The sequence below is a fragment of the Pholcus phalangioides genome, unplaced genomic scaffold, assembly GCF_987345545.1.
Source record: "Pholcus phalangioides strain wild (caught in Gottingen) unplaced genomic scaffold, Ppha-v1.0 ptg000014l_1, whole genome shotgun sequence".
NCBI classification, from domain to species: Eukaryota; Metazoa; Arthropoda; class Arachnida; order Araneae; family Pholcidae; genus Pholcus; species Pholcus phalangioides.
The window spans coordinates 2,389,122-2,413,757 of NW_028301607.1; the positions used below are offsets into that span (position 1 = coordinate 2,389,122).

Genomic DNA, 24,636 nt, shown 5'->3' on the forward strand with positions numbered 1-24,636 from the left:
CATTGTGTAAAAATGAAAGTTCTTGTTTTGCAATGCTTCGTCTTTGCTCCATTGACCTCATATAGATGTATTGACTGTATGGGGGAGGGGAGGGAAAGTATTGACCTAGAGTTTTTGTGTCTCACATTATACTATTGTGATTATAATGCACGATCTTTTATTAGAAGTAACTTTTGTTTAAAGTTTACCAGGAGCGGTTTATTTTCATTCCAAGACTGCGTGTACATATGTGCACTATTTCTCTATTTAAATAGACTTATGACCCAGTAATTTAAAAATGGTTTCTTTGATAACATGATTGAAATTTTTGTTATTTTTGTAGTTCGTTCATGACTGATGTACTAGTAAAATTCAGAAATCATGAAATCCCCAAAGTTATTTGTTCTAGGCCAGGGGTCTGCAAACTTTCAGACTTTGGGGGCCAAATTGAAACTTCGAATAAGCCCGTAGGCCACCTACTTGAGGTGTTTAGAATTTATTATATAAGATGGAATCGCAATATTTAGTGTTTTCTCTAACGAACTTGGTGAGCATCGATAGATAGTGCCTTCATTTCCAACCCATCTCATTAATGGCTGTAAATTTCTGTATAGCAATGTGGCCAAAGTTGGTGTTTGTTGAAGTAGTGTTCAACAGAAGGATATCAACAGGTGCCCAAAATAGATATTTCATTTATTCTGAGAAATTACACTTCCTTAATTCTGAAATCATTTCTTAAACGTTGGGGAAAAATTGCTGATCAGTAGTTTAGGGAGCGCTTTACCGCCGGAAGTGACTTGACATGTCCCCCCCCCTTTCTTCCCACCCTGTTGGTTGGAGGTTTTGTTCATCGCTAGGAGGCGCTACAGGTGCCATAGGCCTCCTCTCTTTTTTTTGTCCTCCCTCCCCCCATTGTTGGTCAGGAGCTCTGTTCACCGTCCAGATGTTTTTCGCCTTTATGGGGCTGTACCCTATTGTTAGTTATAGGGTTTTGTTAACCGTCCAGGTGTTTTTCGCCACCAGGTGTCGTTTTTGACGATAGCTAAACTAGCTTTACTTTGGGTGTGAAGCCCCGCCCCTATCACTTATGAACCGCCCCTATTCACCGCTTTATCAATTATGGAATTTTTATCGCTTAATTTCGAAATTATTTCTTTCACTAATTCTGAAAATATTAGTTTCAAAAATTATTTACTTCAATAATTTGAATTCTTCTATAAATTAGAAAGTTTTATTAATTACAAAATTTTACTAAATGCAGTTACCAAATTTTACTAAATGCAGTTACGAAATAATTTAAAAACTTCTAGAAATTATTTGCTCGAACTTTCTGAAATTATTTGCTTCAAAAGCTCTGAAATTATTTTTTCATGAAGGTATTTTCCAGAATTTATATGAATTCTGCACGTAGATATGCCTTTTTAGATGCCGAATCTCCCCCCCCCCCCCAAAAACAAAACCTGTTTGGGCCTCAGGTTCCGTCTCTCACTGGCCTGATGGTATAATCAAACTATTTTTTCTTAATCGTGTCTTCAGTGTTTTTAGCCATTTTCTAAAAATAGTCGGCGTTCCACGGCCGAAAGCTCCGAGGGCCGTACATTGAAGACCCTTGTTCTGGGCAAATGCCTCCCTTGCTCATCTTGAAATCTGCCCGTGTGTATGCATGGCCCTCGCAAGAGGTAAGATGTTAATGCTCTCTGCTAGAGACCTGGGGACAGAGTGGTATTTACTCAGGCTATAGCTCAGGTCGGCAAATTTGAGGAATTTCAAATTCTTTAGTGGTCAAGTAGTAGAATAATTATAATAAATAAATTATAATTTTAATAAAATATAATTATAATAACATTTGAAAAGGGTGTAAAATTCCTATTGCCCACAGACGGTAAAGCCATAAATACGCCTCTGCTTAGGAACTATAGTTCGTTTCAGGTTAACTTTGCAGTGGAAGGGAAGCTACGAGGGAACCGCATCACACGTTGCTATGACAACGAAAGCCTTTCAACCAATGTATCGATGCGCGGTCGCGGTAAGGTATAGCTTATTCTCACTGAGAAAAATCTTTTCACGTATAATGGTGACCATTTTTTTTTCTAATTTAAAATTCTTAAACGAATAAAGATCGATTCAGAACAATATTTTTTCAGTATTTTCTTCAATCATTCAAAAAATTGAAATATTCTGCATAAATGATCATCGTAAGCATCCGATATATGGGAACTATATTTTGTGGCGAAGGAATACACTCTCTACCTTTCTCTGCACTGCAAAGTTAACCTGAAACGGACTATAGGTCTGTGAGTGACGATACGATCGAAATAGTTTGCAAGCATGTCAGTGACCAAAAAAAGCATAGTGTTTAAGCATGGGAAGGGCTTAGGAAACCAGTAGGTAAGCGACCAAGTAAGTGTGCAAGCATATAGCCTGAAGAGTAAAACACACAGCGGAGAATCATGTCAGTGAGTCATGTTAGAGAGTGAAGAACCAGGTCGGGGAGTTATCAAAAGAGTGATTTAGTGTGTACAAGCACACGAATGATCAAAAAGGTGACCTAGAAAGCGAAGCATCAGGCGAGTGAGTGAGCAAACGAATGATAAAGAAAGTGTGCAGGCATGCGAGTGACCAAAAGATTGACTTAGATACAGGTGTATTTACAGGAAGCGGGGGTCAGGGCTATATCCTAGGGTAGCAAATTTGAATAATGAGTACCAAATAGTTTTATTTGGTCAAGCAAATCGGGCAAGAATGGAAGAAAAACGGAAAAACCATAAATACGCTTCTGTCTGGGAATAAGACCTCTTCAGAATTTTTTTTTGCATTTGAAAATCCAGACTTTTTTTAAGGACCATGTCCTGCCAATTAATTAAGGATCATGCTGAAAGGTGACGTTGAAAATCCTGGTACAGAAGGGGCTTATCTTTATGCATTTGCTAATTAAGACTTTCTTTAACTATAAATCAATAGAATTTTAAAAATTGGCACGTAATACGTTTTTCGTACGTATAGTCAATTTATTTTAATATCGTTTCAAGGCTCTTAATATTTTGCGTCTGCACTCTTATCTCATCAAGTCCGAGTTTGTGTGACTTGTATTTTATTTATATTGAGTTTATTCATAATCCCTAACGCGAGGGGTGGGGCGGGGGGGGGGGGGTTCTTAACTTTTTGTGATCTATCCACGGATTCCTTCACTGAGTAACGTTTCAGTTCAAAATGTAAAAACAATGAGTTACTTTTTTTTTATCATATCTCACAAACCACCCTTGTCCACGGACTCTAAAACAAAATGCGATCTTACGTTGTGAACCGATTAACGTAGATACTGGTAACAGCTTATTTATGAAATTGAAGTGACCCCCTCATAGACTAATGTTTTGTTTTTCCTTCTCTGAAGATAACTTCATTAACTTCCAGAACATGTCCACGGCACCTGTCGAACGTAGTCGTAAATCTTTCCGTGTCTGGTCTGAAAACAACACGATGAGCTTCATTTTTGATTTAATGAATCCACTCGAAATTAAATGCTTGTCTTTAACTCCTGAGTCACGATTTCGGCCTCCACTTTTGTCATAGCTATGTGTATTCGAGCATTTTTCTTATCGGGACCATCAATATGCGAATGCTAATCGAAATAATTAAATTTCTTACCATTTTGCGTGTGAATCGTTATGATCGTGTGTGTGTGTGTGTGCGCGAAGCTTGGTATTCAAGGCCCTATATCTCGTGAAGCCTATATAAGAATTAAATTTTGTAATTTGTACAGTAGTAGAGATTGATTGATGGATATCGCAAAACTGTCAAGCTATATTATGTGCACGAAGTTGTAGACTGCAAGAGTACCTGTTATCTCTAAGATTCCTTTCTTACATAATTGCTGTTCTTTACGTTTTCTTCATCCTGTATTTTCATGGCGTTGCTGCTTCTAATTCATGGTGACATAATGCATGGTATCACCTCTGAATTAACATACTAACTTCTGACTTAACAGTTCTAGATTCAAATTTCTGTTTTTAGCACTGGCTCTTGTTTTCACGTTAAAGAGAGGTCTTTGCATCGTTGTCTTGCGTGCATAAAATTGCTTTGTCATAATCATAAGGCCAGGTGGGAGGAGGAGGGGGGAAGTCTGGTCCCCACCCGAAATGCGAGAAAATGACCGGAAAAAGAGGGCCAAATCTATTCTATCACTTTGGTCTCTCCCCCCCGAAATGAAAGTGGCGCCCCCTCCGAACGAAATTTCTGGCTCATGAAATGCCTGTCATAAGGCATTGGTGCAATTGCTGACGTTCGGATATAATATGAGACGGTTGCTGTGTCAGTAACATAACGTACCTATGATTCCGGTAGAGTTCACATGGTTTACCCTTCTCCAAGGATGTCGCTATCCGTACGGATGCTTTTAACAGCTGGCTGATGCGAAGAGATGAATTTAGGAAAGAAAGAAAATTCGACTGCTCTTGCGGGAAATCGAACCCTCACTTGTCGGGTAAATGCCCTGGACCACTAGATTACAAAGGCAACGAATCTCAATCTTTTCTTATGCACTGAAGCTCATGTGCACTGAACGGGACCGTACATGTACGGTCGGATCTAACTCAAGCCAAAGCTCACAATTGCTTGATTGGGAAGATTCGTTGCCTTTGTAGTCCAGGTCCCTCACCCGGCAAATGAGGGAACGTAGGTTCTCGATTCCCCGCAAGGGTAGTCGAATTTTCTTTTTTCCTAAATTCATCTACGTATCAGCCAACTGTAAGCGACCTGGGGGTATACTTCGTATTTCCCCTTCGCCCTTAATTTTGTAAAATTACTCTGGGCATGGCCAACCTTAAGCATTTTACAGCCCTCTGCAATATTTGTGTGTTTATTAATAACCATAAACGGGCCGATATTGTATGATGAGATTTGTTATGACGTGTCTATAAATTGATAGAATTTCAAGCTGGGGCAAGCAAATTTCGCTTGGGGGAGTTACAGCTGTCAAAGTCGGGATCAATAGGATATACATAAGTCAAAATACAGTCAATGTAATTATTATTAATCATTATTCTGCTTAACGGACAGCCAGTGCAGTTGTATTCTTATCTAAATTCGGCTGTGATTTCCGGTTTTTCACATTCTTATAGTGGGGGACCCTTAGGCTGGAATTTTTCACATGGCCGTTTGGTCATGACATTTATGTGAGCCGAGTCCATGTGGTGATGAAAAAAATTCGAATCTTGCTCGTCAGCTGCAGACACATGCGGTAAAACTAGATTGTAACATTTTTGCCATGTCAATTCGTGACTGTATGGCTGATTCCCACTGAGAATTATGTCAAGGAACTTTGTTTATAACGTCGATGAAATCGCAGCGATAAACTCGGATATAGCGACGCATTTTTTGTTGTCCTTGCTTTAGTTTTTTTTACTTACAAGAAATTTCGGGAATTGGAGCTCATTACCTTAAGGTAACGCTTGTCTATTGCTCTGTTAGTGCCTAGTGTTGAAAAAAAGATTAATTGTTTGATGCTCCTACCGACTTGTTCCTCATTTATGACATACCGTAGGCACCGGAACCTAAGGGGCTGAAGCCATTTGAGCCCCCCAATAAATTTTGTAAGGGAGCCGAGTCCCCACAATAACTTCTGAAAAAACAATGCAATGCACCTTCCTCCTGCGTACGCACTCTTTCAGCCCCACAACTTTCAGCCCCCTCCAATATTTTCTTCATGTCGGCACCTGTGAGCTATACCATTACCTCCTAGATACAGGATCTCTTGGGGGGTGGGGGGGGGGGGGTAATGACCATACACGGAGTATTGTATTCTCCCGTAATTTTGTCCTTCCTGACTTAGCTTATAAAAATGCCCCCCATTTTCTTCATTTTTTCAGCTTTAATTCTTGATTTTTACTTGAATGAAAGATGATTTGCATAATTTACATATCATAAATATAAATATCATATAAATTTGACTAAAAACATTCATCTTTCATAATAGTTTTCATGCTCAATTTTTCTCCCCGTGCAACTTATTTGAAATCACTGCAGATTTTCTGTGTCACTGATTTATCACCAAGGGTTGTTTATAAGCAATATTTGGTGATTTCTCTACAATTGACAATATTTCTAGCAAGAATTGGTTGTCTTGTATTTATAATTGCAATTCCATAGGTCAGTTATGGTCAGCGTAATAATAATGAAATAACTTTATGCACAGTATTTGATTGCATCTGATTATGTATTTTTTTTTTAATTAAATAAGATCGCGAGATTAAATAAACGTGAGCCTCAGTTGTAACGACGACCATGGCCACAACTGGGGGCAGGCGGGTCTCGTGCCCCGGACCAGAGGGGGCGCAAATTTTATTCTCAAATTTCTCTTTCAACATTACAAGGGGTCGCCACAATGCACACTTGCCCCGGGTGACCAAACATCTAGTTTCGGCCCTGACGACGACTGCGTTATAACGACAAAATTTCGCACGATCTTCGATGTCATTATAACTGAGTTTGTCGTTATAACTGCATAGGTGTGAAATTAAGGTGTGTGATGTGTTCGTGAAGGATATTTGATAAGAAATGAATATCGTGGCCGGATAGTGTTGGAATTAATCTGCTTGCATTGAGGGGGGAGCACTTTCGAAACATAATGAAGCAGCAGCATTATATTCGAAATTAGGTTGTTATTTCTCAAAGCTTCCTCCAAAAAGCTACTTATACCTCTGGAAGAATGTCTCAGTGTTCACGGAACTGGTTTCTCCATTGGATGGCTATATGAATGGCCCACGATTTTAAGTTTCCGCAATAAGTGCCTGTAATAACATATAATAAGAAAGGCCATTTTGTTTGCCGGTTCATTATCATCCGGCCGTCTGCGGCCTTGACTTGTCTGTTTGGAAATTTTCTAATTTCTGATATGTTGCAACATGTTCTTTCTTCTTGCAAGGCTTCTTCCCTGCTGGGTTATCTTTTAGATAAGAGAATACAATATAAACTGTTATTCTTTTTTCCCGTAATGTTACGTCAGTGAGAGACATGCTATTTTACTTGGCATGCTCTAACACGTGACTCGTATCTCCTTTAAAATATAGAAAATGACAAGATCAACAATTTTGTATGATAAGAGTATAACTTCCGAATTCACCGCCTTGATCACGTTTCTGATAGAAGCTCGTGAAATGTATGATCAGCTGATTTCTCTTCAGTTCCGTATAGAGCGTGATAACTTCGTGAAAAAGACCTGTTGCATTTAGTCTGATTCGTTACGTATGTCAAAGAGGGAGTGTTGGAAGGTTCTTGTCAGAGAGGGTTATCATAGGATTTCTGTTGAGCAGTAGGCCTACATATAAAAATAGTTTTCAGGACTGCTCACCTCTTCCATAAGCAAAACCCTCTTTGTTCTATTCCTGGCAATTATTTGGTTTAATGAGGCTAAAACTTTTTACTGATACCAACATGGATAAAAAGCACTGAAAACGAATTCAACTTTGGATCGATTGTATGTGGCGTCAGAGCCTACTACGGGTGCATGTTCTCCACAAGGCTCCAGCTCGGGGCAATTCTTATTAATTTTTGTTTTTACACTAAATTTACTATGGAAGGGCCCGCCAAAGGTCAGTCTGGGGCCCCCCCGCTGCTGGATGGGGGGGGGGCATGTATGGGTATTTAGAGACCATAAGAATTAATCCAGCGATCTAAATTTCCCACTCGAAGCTCAAGCCGAGCACCAGGTCCAATGCATTTCCGGAAACCCCCCTGTCAGTCGCCCTAGTTATAGGTCATGAATAACAAGGGCGAGTTCAGTAAACTTGGCAATAGTGTTTCTGGAACGAGAACCAAGAACTGTACCAGCGGAATATGGAATACATTACAACCAGTGATGTAAAAGGGATGATTCGAATGATCTCGAGCATTATGAGGTAAACTAGTTTCCTGTTGGACGATTTATAATCGTCTACTTATTCATTCATCGCGTTTTTCGAGACCTTTGAACTTGTCCCGTATTCGATTGTGCGCGAACGAGAATTTTTCTCTAGGACAGTTATCCGTTGTTATCGGAGGTATAGAAACGGGTCTTCATTTCTCTTTCTGATTTCCTTTCCCTAGCGGAAGCAACATTTGACGGATCGTTACGGTAGATAAAGAGAATTTACTTCTACTTTCCGGGATTGATATAGTAGAGTGCATTACAAGAATATTGCTACTGATGAGAAAAGCCGTTTTTGTGCAACTCCTTGTTCAGAGATACTTTAATGCAGTCATTGGCGTGCGTAAAGCGTCGAGATTATAGTGTTATTTTTCAGGAAAAGTCGTAAACCCCCCCCTCCCCCGAGAAAATTCTGCGTACTCCTATGAATGGTTCCCAACCTTTTTGATATGGCGGAACCATGCACCTCGAACGCCCATAGCGTCAGAGATCAATTCCCCCCCCCCCATAAAATCCAAAATTTATTTTTTTGTAATATTAGTATGTTATGAAAAATTGAATAAATTAAAATTTCACAGCACAAAATGCAACATTAATGCAATAATAGTAAATGAAAATGATTACGCGGACCCTCTACAAAGTACTCATGAATATCCCCCGGAGGGGGGGGGGTCTGCAGAGCACAGGCTGGAAAACACTGCTGTAATTCATTGGTTCTCAAAAAAAATTGGAGATAAAATTTCATAATTAATCTGAGTGCTTTCCAATGTGTGTCGCAGCTCCTAATGGAGTCGCCAACCCACGCCCTTGACAGTTGTTGACAATGATTGCCTATTCAGTCCTTTGAAATGCTTTTTTTAGACTATTCCAGGAAGCCACTGACAAATGTTGTCATGGCAAAAGTTTGAGAACAACTGATCTGAGATAAACTGTATTTAGCAGTAAAATGAGTAAAGATGTTTTTTTTTTTGCATTTGTGTAGCGAGAATAGGGTTTTCCACTATGGGCAGTATCAGGTAAGGCTATCCTGCAGGGGTGGGTGTGCAGAGATAAGACCTTTTTTAAATTTTTAAAATGATTATATTACGGAAATTGATCACACAAATATGATGAGAAACACTAAAATTTTTTCTTAAATTTATTTAGAATTATATACAGTGTTGGCCTTCATGGATGTTAGAACCTAAGTTAGCGCGGAATATATCGCCTCTCCCCCCCCCCCCCCATGCCAGAAACATGAATGTGCAAATTTCAGAAAATTGGGAATTGTTTGCTCTACTTATATTATAATTTTCCTAAAATATTTTGTAACATGTTTTTCAATAGGTGATGCACATTAACATTTCTGGCAAAACAAGTTATCCAACCAAGTTATGAACCTAAAAAGCAAAAATTTGCACATTTTACGTCTATTATAAAAAAGGGGGATATGTATTCTATTACTTGAGCAACACTAATTGCTTAATTTACGGAAAATTTACAAAAAAATTTTAAATTAAATTCTATACCATTTTAGTTAGCTTATTGAATTAACTAAAATCTTGTTTCTCCATGTTTTATAAAACTTTAATATTATTTTGCAGAGCAGATATTGCCCTGATAGGGTTGGCTGTTATGGGGCAGAACTTGATCCTCAACATGAACGATCATGGATTTGTCGTAAGTGAATCATTTGTTACATATATCATTTTTCTTTTTTCAGTAATTCAGCTCCCCCTCCTTTTTGCTATTGTGACAAATGGTTATTGTCAAATTTCATTATGTCTAACACGTGTTAATTTCTCCTTTTGATTATTTAGGTATGTGCATACAATCGTACTGTGGATAAGGTGGAAAAGTTTCTCGCTAATGAAGCAAAAGGAACAAAAGTGATTGGTGCAAAGTCACTGGAAGAAATGGTCGCAAAGTTGAAGAAACCTCGTAGAGTGATGCTTTTGGTCAAAGGTAAATTAGTATTGTACTTTATTGAGAATAATTATTTATATTTTTGTGTCAAAAGAGTTATTTATTGAAAATTCATCATTTCATGCAGTTAATTTTGCAGCTGGGAATTGTGATGTAGGTTTTACACTACAGCAAAACGCAGAGTCAACCTGGATATTATAAATACAGAGAAAACTCATCATGATATTCGATATAACGATAAATCCATCTAAATGTACAATGATATTTTCAAAAATGGCATTGCTTATAGTTCTAATGTTAAACTTCTCTCGATACATTGATATCCTTTACTACAATTATGATGACATTGAGGATACATTTTGAAATCACTGTCAATATTTTTTTTATATTTCACTTAAAATCACCCTCAACACATTTCTAAATTCCCCACCAGTGGTTACTCTTCTGAGGGTTTTTGATGACATCTGTATTTTGCGCTATCCACCCTTAGAAAGTGTTAATGAAGTTTTCGTGAAGCTACTTTCTGTGTAGTACAAAAGTGCTCTGCAGAAAATTACTTCTCATGGGGAAAACAACGAATTGAATTTTAGAGATAAACAGTTTTTTCTCAACCAACATATCAAGGAAACATATTTTCTGGACTTTTTGCTGAGGTGAACTCTGAAAGAAAAGTCATCTGGTCTCTTCGAGGATGCAAACCCAAGCCCCTCTTGCAAACTGGGTAAGTATTTCACCATCTACACCAGTGATTCCCAACGTGGCCGGTAACGCTCCAGGGGGTGGTAGAAGCTACGAGTATAACATAGGATCCTATGGGTTAGATTGCGTTGGAGAGCAATGGGAGAAAAAATTTTTGGAAACTATGATCTACACCATGAAAGACACAACCCTGCCTGCCTTATTTAATGCACTGTGGCATGATGCATTCTTTCTGAGTTCATTTCAATAAAAAATCCAGAAAATATCTTTCCTTGATATGTTGGGCTGAGAAAAAGCAGTCTATCTCTACTGTCCCACCTGGGGGCCATTTGCTTAAGTTAGTAAAGGCTACTAATGCTTCTACCTCAGTGTCTCACTCCACAGTGCTTTAAATAAGGAGGTAGGGCCATGTCTCCAGTGGTGTAGATGGTAGCATGCTTGCCCGATATGCAAGAGGGCCTGGGTTAGAGTTCCAGCGGAGACCAGATGACTTTTCTTTCCGAGTTCACCTTGACAAAAAAATCCAGAAAATATCTGTTTTCTTAACTGAATTTTATTTATCAACTATTTTTTTTTGCTGCAAATAAATACTTATACATTTATTTTATTGTGGTACCAAACAACGCCAATTCAGAAGAGACTGCAATAAAAGCATAAATTTTATTGCGCCTGATGATAATGTTAGCTCTCAATATAACAGTAATCCCTCTACAACTTTTCTTGGTCTGCAGAGAATCGTTATATCACAAGGTTTCACTATTGTGAAATGAAACACATTTCTTTGTTGTCTATTAACATGCTGTACTTCTCAGGAACTCATTTTCATATAGAATGCACAAGTCTGGTAATCTCATCATTTTTTTATTGATAAAGTTAGATGACAAGGTTTGAAAGAAATTTAATTTTGAATGGTACATATTACTTCCATGTTTTGCAGCTGGAGATGCCGTAGATGACTTCATTAAAAAGCTGGTGCCTTTACTAGAGCCAGGTGACATTATAATAGATGGCGGTAACTCTGAATACAATGATACCCAGCGCAGATGCAAGTACCTGAAAGAGAACAACTTACTTTTCGTTGGCTCCGGTGTCAGTGGTGGAGAGGAAGGTGCTCGATACGGACCTTCTCTGATGCCTGGTGGTGCACCAGAAGCCTGGTAACATAAAAATTGATTTTCTATCAAAACATATACAAACATAAAAACATTTTTGTTAGCATGAAATAGATAAGGCTTCAAGTGAAACATGTATTTGGTCTCGTCGATTCTATCATATGATATGAAATTTGGCTGACATGAAATAATTCCCTTAATTAAGGAAACATATTTTTTGGATATTATGCCATGGTGAACTTGGAAAGAAACATGTCATCTCCAGTGTTACTCGAACCAGGCCGCCTTGTAAACTCAGGGCTCGGCACGGGTCACTTTTTTCACTAAAAGTCACTTTTTTAGAAACTGGTCACTTTTATTACGTATTTTCAGGCCCAGGTCACTTTTTCCACTTTTTTTGCAAAAAAACCTCGGTCTCGCGCGCTTTTCTGCTGTCAGTGTTTTTCTTTTCTTCAAGAAGGAACTTTACCTGTTCAATATCGCTAATTTTCTCCCTCCCTTCATTGAACTACGATCGAAGGCATCTTATCTTCCCGGGAGCATACCGTGTGACGTCAGCATAACTTGATTTCAAGGCGCTTGGAAAAAGTAAGCTCCTTAGTTAAAGAATCGTCATTTTATGGAAAAGCCGGTCGGAAAAAAAACTAGCATAAAAGGCGTACTTACAACAAATAATTTTTCCCCCCTATACTACCATTCTTTCTTATTTCCCCACGTGCTCACTCGTTCTTTCATTTTCATCTTATTTTAAAATTGATCCTTTATTTTATTTGTTTTAAAAAGTTTTAGTCCTAAGGGCCAAATTCCTTTCTCTGAGCATCGAGCAAGTTACATTTGTTGTTTGTTCTATCGTTATTTTTGTTAATTTTTTTAAATGTTATTTGAAATGACGATTAGAGAGCCCGTGCAGAAACTAACTTACGCGCAGCGGGAGAATACCAAAGCGCGTATTAAAGACGCGTATTATTAATACGTATTAAGCGTATTATTAATACGTATTAAGCGTATTATTAATACGTATTAAGCGTATTATTAATACGTATTAAGCGTATTATTAATACGTATTAAGCGTATTATTAATACGCTTTGGAGAATATTCTTGTAGCTGGCCAAGGTTAAAGAAGCTCGCATGTATTTTGAATTTACTTACAATAAAAAAAAAATCATCCGATTGAAAATCGCGATCTATCGACAAATAAAATTCGTACTATTTTTCTAACTGGATTTAAATCTCAGCACGAAACCGTACCCCCAAATTTGATCGAAAGGAGAACTATTTATGAAAAGATCACAGAATCCTGCAATTCAACATTTAGTTTAACACAAGGGTTTCCAAATCAGATGAAAATTTGTCATCAGGCTGATAAAAACTCAGTTAACGTGCATGCGAGCGGTAACTGAAGGCGGATTTAACGATGGGCACACCGAGCGCGCCTTTGGCCCCTACTTCACATTTTTTTCCTAATTTAAAGGGCCTAATATTAATTTTTTTTTTATGCCCGGGCCGTAACTTAATTTAGAGCATCTTCACGATACTGATTGTTGACTTAATATTGTTGGATTGTTTTCCTTTTTTTTCTCTCCATGCACGTGCGGGAACCGGTTGTTCCGACGCTGTATGCAAATCGGCGACGGCGTACCCTCACGGGAGCACGGATATATAGACTGGTTTTTTCTCTATAGGTGAGATGTCTGTTTTTTCCCCATGGATGTATGTCGGGATTCGATTTGTTTCTCTCTTTTGATTGCCGGCCGTATTTTTGATGAACGAAAATGATCTTGTTTTTTGTTTTTGCAACTTTTATGGAAAAAGAGTTCAAAATGAACTTCTGATCATTGTTTTTCTTCAGCTCAGTCGGTACGCTCTGCCCCCCCAAGAAATATCGACATCTTGCGCGCCATTCTTGATGTGTAAAAAAATCTTATTTTTAGACCTCGGAAGTTATTAAAACGTTTGTCTCGAGTCTGTTATGACCGCAATAGGAGAGGGCGGGGGTCTGGTTCCACGGGTGTTGAACGAGGAAAGGTGCCGAGTTTACTCATTTTCTGTTAAAAAGAGTGGATACCGGCCCCAAGCGATAGTAAATTTTCGTTCGTACTTGCGACCCGGATTGCTACATACCGTGATCAGATCCAAAAGCGCGGGGGGGGGGGGGACAATGCCTTGGACGGCGTTTTTGATGGAATGGCATATTTAAGAAAAGGCAATAAAAATTCCTTTGCAAAATTATCGAATTTCACAGTCAAGGGGCAGTAAAATTACGTTTCCCCTCCAGAAAAAACAATTGTATTACGGCCATGGTAAATCGGGTGTCCCGGATGGGGACGAATTCACTATTTTTGTTCGTTGAAAGTTACGGGAGGAGTCAGCGCTAACGTGGCGACTTGTTTTCGCGCTAAAATAGGTAGCCCTGACAGCAGCATCCATAAACTCTGTATCAACCGCATTTATAAACCCCGTATGTTGTTGATTCGATTTTTCTGTTCATTTCATCCTAATTTTCCGTATTTCCCGATATATTTCTATCGATTTTCGCATATTGCCGCATATTAGGTTAATTCATATTATAAATTATATATTTTTTTGTAATTTTTTATGTGCCCTTTGTCAGCCATCTTGAATTGACTACCGCAAAACGGCGATTCCTTGGCGCGAAAAAAAGTCGCCACGTTGGTGCTTACAAGGTTCATGGGAAATTTACCGGGGAAGGCCGCTGAGTCTCTTTTTCTGTTAAAAATTACGGGGGGAAGGCCAAAATTATATGGGGCGCGGTAGCCCGGTCGATAAGATGCTCGTCTAAAGTACCAAAGGATGTTTAGAGGTGTCGCGAGTTCGATACCCGGTTCGTCCTTGTCAGAAAACTTTCTGACACGGGTACAACAAAAAACGGCGACATGACCGCATGAGAGTCCCCCATCGAGGGGTTAGCGCACCAACCTCTCGGTGAGTATAAAAAACAAGCCTGCCGTTCGGAATCGGCAATAAATTGTAGGCCCCGATCTAATTAGCCCTCGTGTGCAGAAAATGACCGTGGTGCGACAAAAATGATCAAATAGCCAAAATTATATTGTTTCCAGGGGTAGGAACACTGCGCCAAAATTAACATCTTGCGCCATCCTGCTCCAATAGTGTTTTCGTATTTTTCTGCGCCAAATAGCTAATTTTGCTTCGTATGTCCAGAATTTCTTAAAGGACGCCAAAAATTTTTTGCTCCTGCTTACCGTGAAACGATTCTTTCTAAGAGCGTGTTTTATATATATATTCCACTGTACGCCTTATTTAAACTGTCGGCCTTTCCATCGTGAAACCCCGATTGTGCAACTGAAGATAATTTGCAATGGTCTTTCAGCTTTAAAGTGCAAATGCGAGTCAGTTGCCGTTTAAAAAAAGTCGCCACTGGAAGCAGCAGAAATTACTGCAGTCGATCGTCATTGCGTCAAATCCAGATGTTTCGTGAAAAAAATTTCCATCCCGGAAGTAAAAAGTGTGTTTTCGCTGAATTACGAATGTTAATTTAGAAACTTTGCCGAATAACGAGTGTCAGATCGCTAATCTCGCCAAATAATGCGTATTTAATCGCCAAACGTCGTGTTGATTCTTCCGAAATTCTCCCCCATTTTGCAACAATTTCTTTCCGAGTATAAAAAACTTATAGAAAATTTTTTGCTCATTTGAAGTGCTGCTGTTCAAGACAGCAAATAGTGCCCACAGTAAGCAAAAATCATCTTAAATAGACTGGTGTGAAAAATTTTATGACAGCCTCTCTTTCAAACAAGGTGTCAAAAGCCTGAAACACCAAAAACAAAAAACAAGCTGATGAAAAGATTTTTGATAACAAAAGAAAGTGCAGTTTTATTTTGAAAAGGGATGAGGGTTAACGAAAATATTCTCGTTAATTTCCCTGCTCCAATAAATATCTGCTCCAAATCCTATATTTTGCTGCTCCAAAACTGATCCGAATCCTATATTTTGCTGTTCCAAATCCTGAATTTGCTGCTCCGAATCCTGAATTTTGCTGCTTCAAAGCTGCTCCGAAATGGACTTTGTCACTTCCCACCCCTGTGTTTCTGGGTAAAGGAGTAAATGTGTGTTTTTTTCGCACGGGTGTATGTTGTGTGTAAAAAAAGGGAAAATATATATTTTTACAAATTTTTCTCTCGAAAAGCAAACAATTTCAAAACTGGTTTATTTTCTCCCTCACCCAAGGACAGTATTATTTTAGTGCCCCGCCTGTAAAATAGTACTCGCCCACTTTTCTCAGTCCAGCCATAGGTGGAGATACTTTAAGGTCTTAGGGGTGTGGCACGATGGCAATTGATATACATCATATATATCTTTGACGTATCAATAAATATTGGTTTTGCCGGAGATGCCCTGGACCTCCCCCTTTCGGGGGGGGGGGACCCGAAGATCTTACGTTGCTTCTATGTATACATCAGTAGGCTCTGCCATTGACGCTGGGGGGGGGGGGTGGAGGATTGCCCCTCCCTCAACATATAATAATTAAAATAATTTAGTTAATTTAATAATTTGAATACTTTATTCAATTTAATAATTTAAATATTTTATTCAATTTAATAATTTACATAATTTATAATTCAGTAATTTAAGTAATTTTTTAATTTAATAATTTAAAATGTTAAAAATTTAATTTTATGGTTTTTAATCATTAAGTAAATTTCTTAAAATTTGTTGGAACATATTATACAAACCTAGGTATGTAAATCAAATTTGTACTAGTTAAAAAACGTTTGAGTACATTTTGTATACTGTATTCATAGCATAATATGAATGAAAAATCCACTGGAATGTAGATGGGAAAAATTCTCTCATCAAATTTTGTTATTTCATTTTTTTCCCTTCTTTGAAAGGGAAAAATTTTTCCCGCTTTGAAGTTTTTCCTGCTTAAATTGATTTTAAGATGGGTTGTGGAAAGCAACATGGGGGAAGGCATTGCTGCTGTTACTTAAAAAGGATGTAATGTAGTTATTCTCTCACACATAGTTGTTGATAAATTTGATAAGTTATTCAAAACTTTTCTGGTTAGCAGAATGCGTTTGAGTTTGATTTAATTATTTCTATCTATTATGTAAAAAAAGCAATTTCAATGAGTTCTATTGAAATGCAAAGTTAAAACTAAATTCAATTTCAATTCATTCAATTTGGTAATAAAAATTCATTGTCCATTTGGTCTCTCTCTCTAAAAATATTTTGGTCACTATTTGGTCACTTTTAAACATTTCGGTCACTATTTGGTCACTTTTTCAAACATTTTGGTCACTGTTTTCACTAATTTTGAGGCCATGATCCGTGCTGACCCCTGTAAACTGGACAAGATGGTCATGTTTCCACTGGTGTAGATGGTAACATTCTTACTTTTACATCTCCAGATGACTTTTCGATCAGAGTTCATCTCGGCATAATATTCGGGAAATATGTTTCCTTGATATCTTTGGGCTGGGGAAAAAAACTATCTCAATTCCCTCAATTTTGTGTTAATGAGGCGCAACTGTAATGTGTAAACTTTTGAAGTGATACGTATTTTAGCTGCTATATATAACTTTTCTGAGTCTTTTTAATGAAAGACTGATAAATGAGAAGCAAAAAATTAATATAATTCTTAAATTAGCGCACAGGTCCTCTCAAGCATGACAGCAACTAGGGAGGAGCAGACCTGCCTGCTGGTCTGTCGCCGACAGATTGGGTGGGGTGCAAAATTCACCCTTTAACCTCTCCTTCAACATTACTGGGGGTCACAAAATGCATGCTTGTCCTGGCTGACCAAGCATCTAATTACAGCTCTGTGCTTGCATCTCATTCAAATGCGAGCATTTTTTTGGGTGAGTCACAATGATCTCGATCTAAGGAGAGGATGCAAGTGCACAAGATAGAAGGAGAAACAGTCCCACAACTCACAATATCAGAGGCTTGCAGAACTCAATACATTCATATGCATAGGAAAAACTTCAACTTTTTTATTTGAATTTGAACAACTTAATGTTAGCATGAACATGCCTATGATTTTTCTGGAACAAAGTTTCTTCAGAATTCAAGGTTTTTTTCATCAAAAGATATTTACCCCATACCTATCCAAATCGAACAAGTGGGAAACGAGACGATACAGGGGTGCTATGCCCCCCCAAGCTTCAAGGGTGTAGTCGACTGATCTAATGTATATGTGCATATATGAATTGACATCATCGTGTCCCTTCCCATACTTCCACGTCTATCTCCACTTATGATCTAACAAGAGTTTAATTTTTTTTTTAAGTATAAACTTTAGATTGAAGGTGTAAATGTCTTTCGTGTCTAAGAAGTCTAGATTTTGAATATGAAAAAATAGAAGATTTTGGATCTCTAAAAATTTGAGACAATTTAGCCAAATGTTTTTTGGAACCAAATCCCACAATAAATCGTGATTATACCTACAAACAATTACTTGCATATTCTTACTGTACCACCTTTAAATATCTAATTATGAGGCTGAAATTATCCAAAAAGTTTGTTTAAATGTGCTTAAATTTGCTTAAATTAATCATTTTTAAAAATATTTACGTATTTTACAGGGAAATGCATATTTCCTATGATGCATTTACTGTGTTTTCACAGCATTCATTGCCGTTTTGCTAATAACATCATGTTTTCAGGCCTCACATCAAGCCTATATTTCAAAGTATAGCCGCAAAAGTAGAAAAAGAACCATGTTGTGATTGGGTATGTCGTTCTTTTTGATAGTGTTAAGCACTAAAACTAATGAACTAAATATAGATTGTACAGGGTGTCCTGTAAGTGCTAATGTAGCCTTTATCTCATTAACTGCCTGTCGTAGTGATACGATACCAATTTAAAAAATACTCAAAAGGCATTTAAAAATTACCCTGTACCAGTTTCGAGAGTATAAATAAATCTGTAATTAGAAAGTTATTGCCCTGTCTTTCTAATTAAAATTTATGTGTGAAGGTTCTATCTTCTCACTAAAATTTTATTTTCAGGTTGGAGAGGATGGATCTGGTCATTTTGTGAAAATGGTGCATAATGGCATAGAGTATGGAGACATGCAACTCATCTGCGAGGCCTATCATTTGCTTAAGGATGGCTTGAGATTATCACATGATGAAATGAGTGAAGTATGTATAGCAGGGTGATTCAGAAAAGATGAGAAACACTTTACGAGGTGATGGTGCACACCAATAAAGGCAAACAATTGTCATCAAAGAATACATGGATCTCTAACATGGAATGCAAACACGCTAGCTCGTTTCGAAGCTGCCGCTCCGCAAATATTAAAATTTCATTCTCTATCGCATTTGTGTTTCATGTTAGGTTATGCATTCTTTGTGTGTGTGTACTACCATCTCAAAGTTTTTTCCATCTTTTCTGAATCACGTTGCATATTGTGGCCATATGTATAGTTGCTTTGATATGATTGTATTTATAACTATATATGCTGCCTTTTACAATACATACATAGGTTTTTCTTAATTCATTTTCCCAGATACGTTCACCTTTTTTACAGTTGTTTTTCTCGATTGTTGTCTAAATATGTGCTTTGTGGTTTTAATTCATTGGTACAAATGTGTTAATTTTTTTGAAGGTCGATTTTCTTTATTAAATATTTTAATTCTGGTTTTCAGATATTTTCTGATTGGAATAAAGGCGAACTTGATTCATTCCTCATCGAAATAACTGCGAATATCTTAAAATACAAAACTGAGGATAGCACTCCTCTAGTTACACTCATCAAGGATTCGGCTGGACAAGTACGTTGAATGCGTTAATGTTGTATTCTGTTCATGATTTGTGGTTATAATTTTTAAATCTTTTTTACCAGATAGTATAGATGATTTTTCAGCCGAGATGAATTAATCATATTATTCCATTAATTATCTCCTTGCAGAAAGGAACCGGAAAGTGGACAGCTATATCTGCTCTGGAATATGGGATGCCTCTGACATTAATAGGTTTGTTTATTTCGTTATTTTTTTTAAATAAATGTGATCAAACAATTTGGACAGCGCCTCGGATTACTTACCAGGGTATAATTATCTGTTTTTACCAGCATATAATTATCTATTATTACCAGCGGAGGAAGCTACCATTGTAAGCTAATTAGATGTATTAACGTCAGTACATCAAGTGCGGTTCAGAATCTAACTATACTGCCCTGATGAAAAGCTTCTTCGATTCAGTTTTCATAGAAATGTGCTTATTGTATTAGTCTGATTGTATTTATGTCCATGTGCTATAGATATCCGAGTACTTAAAAATAAGTTCTGTTTTTATTGTCTGTGTATATTACATTCAATTTTTTTTTGGCTGGTTCCATCATAAGTCATTATTTTGTGCTATACATATTTTTAAAAATAAATTTGGGGGTTTCATCTTTACAGGCGAAGCAGTTTATGCAAGATGCTTGTCATCCCTGAAAGACGAACGGGTGTCTGCCAGTAAGTTCTTGAAAGGTCCCACCGGAACAAAGTATCAAGGAAATAAGAAAGAGTTCATAGAGCATGTCAGAAAGGTTAGATTATTTTTTTTCCATATCGATCGCAAAGGCATGACAACTGTATTATTAATCTTGTACATTTTTTACCCTATGATCATGTACGTACATGATATGTATTGTGTGTATGGGTGATTCTCACAAAATTGGCCTGAATATTATGTCCCCAGCTATTTACATTAAATATATTTTGGCATGGAACAATTTTTTCGTCACATTGTGTTTGTATTCCAGTTTCTGAAAAGTCCCTGCTGTGCGGTCATGTGGGCATCGTGCCGGACTCTCATCTTGATTATCCAAGTTTGAACCCTGTTGACGATACAGTGGTGGTTGGCCAAAGTTGGTTTTCTGTGCTTTTCCAGCTTTGAGGCGCGAATTCGAGCCAATCTCCCATTTAAAAAAGTCTCCACAGAGAGCATGCAGACCTACAACACGATACTGGCATAACATGAAAAATTCAAGCATTTCCATATTTACTTCAGAAACTGGAAGACAGATGGCAGCATGACCACGAAACATAACAAGCGCAACTCTACAACATAGATATGTTAAGACCACACATTCCGGCATGCGCTGATTCGTTACACATTCCTCTTTGGAATTTCTACAAGGTGCATGTATGGTTAAGTAGTAATAGAGTGAGACTTTTCAGAAACTACTGTTTTTAATTTTTTCATCAATAGAATTTTAAAATTAGTTTGAACAAATTTACATCTGCTAAGGAAATTCCCTTCTCTTGGCAGGACAATCTTAAGATCATCGTGGGGCCCCTGGGCCAAGTAATTTTTCTGATGCCCTCCCTGGGAAATTCTCAAAATTGAACTACTTCTCATACATTTTCCTGAGGCCCCCGGGCCTGGGTGGGCCCATGCATTAATACTGCACTGTCTCTTGGCTGTCCCCAGAATTTTAGAATGATAACTTTCTATCTTAAAACAAAAATATATTCTTTGTTTTCAATAATATATATTTTTAGGATTCTATGTAGACTTTTCATATTTTTTAAATATATTTTATCAATTGTTTAATAGCCAAATGAAAAATTTCCCCAAAAATTTAGAAGAAAACATTTGGAAAACACTGATTTAAGCTCCTACAACACCTATCATCAAATTTTGTGTTGAGAAGGTTAAGGAGAATGTTAGAACCTCTTTTTAAGTCAATTATAATTGCAAATTAATTGACAAATTAGGATTATATTCAGAAAAAAATTGAGTTTTTGCTGAATTCCCTTCTCCTGGTTATTTTTCTTTTTTGTGGAGATATATAACCAAGTTATTTTCACTTTACCATATGTTCAGAGACATCTACTATTCCTGAAAAGCACATGTGCTTTTCAGGTTTAAATTTCAAAGATCAAATTTCTGATCAAGTTTAAATTTCAAATGAGTATGAACAATTTATGATCAGGAACTAATTACATTAATTTCTAAATGTGCATACATAGCGAATATTAATCTTTCTGTACAAAAGTCAAGATACGAGTGCTGTTTTATATGGTTGGTCTGTTAAGTATTTTCCATTAATGAAACCTGGACGCATCGTATGATCCCTTTGGTTAATATCCGAATGTAATATATGTTTAGTTGTTCCACATGAGATGGTTTCGTTTATGTATTTATAATTGATAGATTTATTTGCAACACATATTTACATAATATAAATTAAAATTCTGGAAGAGAAAAATACTGCATGGTCCTGCGTGTGGGACGATGTGAACAACAAAACATATATAGAGCTAGATGGTTTAACTCAAGATTCCTGTGGTGTTGCCACCAAGAGAAATAAAATAATTATATGTGCTGGGGAGAGACGCCACAGCATCATGTGGGGAGCACTACAGTACCTCCCTTGCAGTTCGAAGGATGAGGAGAGAAGAAAAAAAAAATTAGGCTATATGTGCTGGGGAGACACCACAACGTCATGATGTGGGAGAGCACTACATATGTTTGTGTATCTGTGTTCTGTATTTGCCTTCATGTGTTAAATTTCAATTTCACCACTGCAACATCGAGCTACAGTAATGTTTCATCTAAAGACTTTGTTTTGAAAGTGCAGTAATGATGCACTAGCAAAACAGACGAATTAGAAATCTGTATTGTTCCTTCATGAACTTGATGAAAAAGGTGAGAAACAGAAATAAAAATGTAATTGGCAAGGAAAAATTGTTCAGAGTATCGGTGTTTGTCCAAGTTGAAAATGGAATACCAAAATAGATAGGACGTGTTGCGATTGTCAAGCATAAATATCAAGTAAAGTGCTGAAACAAGCGAAATGCCTCGTCGAATTTGTCAATCTCTTAACATAGTTAAATTTAAATTAATTTTTTTCCATTATGAATTTTTAGCAAACTTCATTGTTGAATATATTTAATTTATTAGCAGGTAAAGAAGTTTCCCTAAGAAATTTTTTTATAACTTTTTTTTCATTTTTTGGCTAATTTCGTGAGAGTGACCATACTTATTATAAATATATATTTAATTACTGATTGTTTTCTGAAACAGGCTCTCTATGCATCAAAAATTGTTTCCTATGCTCAAGGCTTCATGCTTTTGCGAGAAGCAGCTAAGGTGTTCAATTGGAATTTGAACTACGGTGGCATTGCTCTTATGTGGAGAGGGGGATGTATCATCCGCAGGTAAAAACATAAAAAAGCTAATTCTGAGTTTTATAGGGTCATAATGGTTAATTTATTTTGTCTCCAGTTCATGTACTATAAATGCATTAACTTCACCTTTGATTCATAGTGTTTTCTTGGGCAACATCAAATCTGCATATGAGAAGAGACCAGATCTATCTAACCTTCTCATGGACCAGTTTTTCTGCGAGGCAATCGATAACTGCCAGGAGTCTTGGAGGCATGCAGTAGCCACCGCGGTCACCTTGGGCATACCGACGCCTGCTTTCAGCAGTGCTTTGGCATTTTACGATGGATTTCGTTCTGAACAACTTCCAGCGAACCTTATTCAAGTAATTGTTTCATGTCTTTTTTATTACCTTGACCCTTTAAGTGGCATTGACAAGATATCTCCCCTCCTTAAAATCCTCCTATTTTATTGACAAGCCCAGGTATTTTGTAAAGCTGATTTCTCAAAGAAACACTTTTCCATATATCTCCTTAGTTTGCACCTGCTGAATATCGGAAAGAACCATAATTAGAAAAGTTATTGAAGGGGATTTATATTGATTTCTGCTGTGATGCTTAAAGGGTTAAATTTAAAAATCTATAATCATTCATTTAACTCTCAAAGTATTTAAGGTATAAAATAATATCAACAGAATAATCGAATGGATAAAACAATAATAAATTCTGTTGAGTGTATAATTTTTGTTTTCATTAAGATAATTAGGCCTAATTATCTTAATATTAGGCCCTTCATTAATAATTATTTTATTATAGGCCCAAGGTGCTTTTGCTGAATGAAGGAAAGGGGTTGCATAATATTTTACACAGCAATTGACATCAATTGTAATGTGCTTAGATTTGTAAGCTCAGTGCATGATTCTATGCCGAGGCCCATGAAGCTGTTAAGGATTGTCTACATCATAGTGTCCCAACCTTTTTGTCCCATCGCTCCCTTCTTCCCAATTTTTTTTTTCTCCCAACGCAATCTAATCCATAGGATCCTATGTTATACCCGTAGCTTCTACCACCCCCTGGAACATTCCATCGCCTCCAATGGGGCGTTAACGCCCACGTTGGGAATCACTGGTCTACGTCCATGTGCAATGCATTTTCCTTGAGTGACTTGCTCGAAATTTCCTATAGATATGTAAGAATGTGATGGAACATATTTCATTGCAAGTAAAGTAATCCACACCAGACAAATGTCAAACAAACCGAGAAGAGCCCACAGATGGTCGATACATCAACTTGATTTTCGCTTCTTGAATTTTGTATTGTAAAAAGCACTGGTGCTGCGGTTGAAAAACATTCTTTTTAATTTTTGTTTCAGGCACAACGTGACTATTTCGGTGCACACACCTACGAGCTGTTGTCCAAACCAGGAGAGTTCGTACACACTAATTGGACTGGTCATGGTGGCAATGTTTCATCTTCGTCTTATAATGCTTGATGTTGTGGATGCTGATTTTGTGTAACTTTTTTCGAGAGCAAAATTCAATTTATGTAAATGTTGATGTTTCAAAGCTTTATATGATATCAATTTTATTTTTTTGTGGTACAATATATATACACATACGAAGAAAAATTGTTTAATAAACATGTTTTCTAGAAATTTTTGAATTTGTCTCACATTTTTTTTTTGTCAAGTATACAAGTATCGTATGTCTCCCCCCACCCATATCCTGCACCAGGGCCTTTTTAGGCCTGATTTTTCATGACCCTCCATTGTCGATTCATAGAATGAAAACTAAAAAATGAGAAACGTCTTGGAGTGGGGATGGGCTGGAGCTCAGTCAGCCTTGTGGGAGGGTGGCATGGTAAGTTACATTACATCTGATCATTTAAATCTCGGACAACAGGCATTGGTGATGAATTTAGAAAATACAACAATTTGAATGTGTAGGTGGCACC

The 24,636-nt window shown here is 37.2% G+C and overlaps 1 protein-coding gene across 2 annotated transcripts in view; it reads left to right on the forward strand.

Moving 5' to 3' along the window:
- Positions 1-24,337, forward strand: part of Pgd (phosphogluconate dehydrogenase) — a 40,587-nt gene extending 16,250 nt beyond the window's left edge. For both annotated transcript variants that reach the window (XM_089241523.1, XM_089241522.1), the window contains 11 exons: positions 9,463-9,538; positions 9,679-9,823; positions 11,421-11,640; positions 18,244-18,310; positions 18,589-18,723; positions 19,231-19,356; positions 19,494-19,557; positions 19,987-20,117; positions 22,604-22,737; positions 22,847-23,069; positions 24,056-24,337. In XM_089241523.1, the coding sequence (XP_089097649.1) occupies positions 9,463-9,538; positions 9,679-9,823; positions 11,421-11,640; positions 18,244-18,310; positions 18,589-18,723; positions 19,231-19,356; positions 19,494-19,557; positions 19,987-20,117; positions 22,604-22,737; positions 22,847-23,069; positions 24,056-24,175 (1,441 nt within the window). In that variant the 3' untranslated portion in view covers positions 24,176-24,337. The remainder of the gene's footprint in view (positions 1-9,462; positions 9,539-9,678; positions 9,824-11,420; positions 11,641-18,243; positions 18,311-18,588; positions 18,724-19,230; positions 19,357-19,493; positions 19,558-19,986; positions 20,118-22,603; positions 22,738-22,846; positions 23,070-24,055) is intronic.
- Positions 24,338-24,636: the final 299 nt, after the last annotated feature.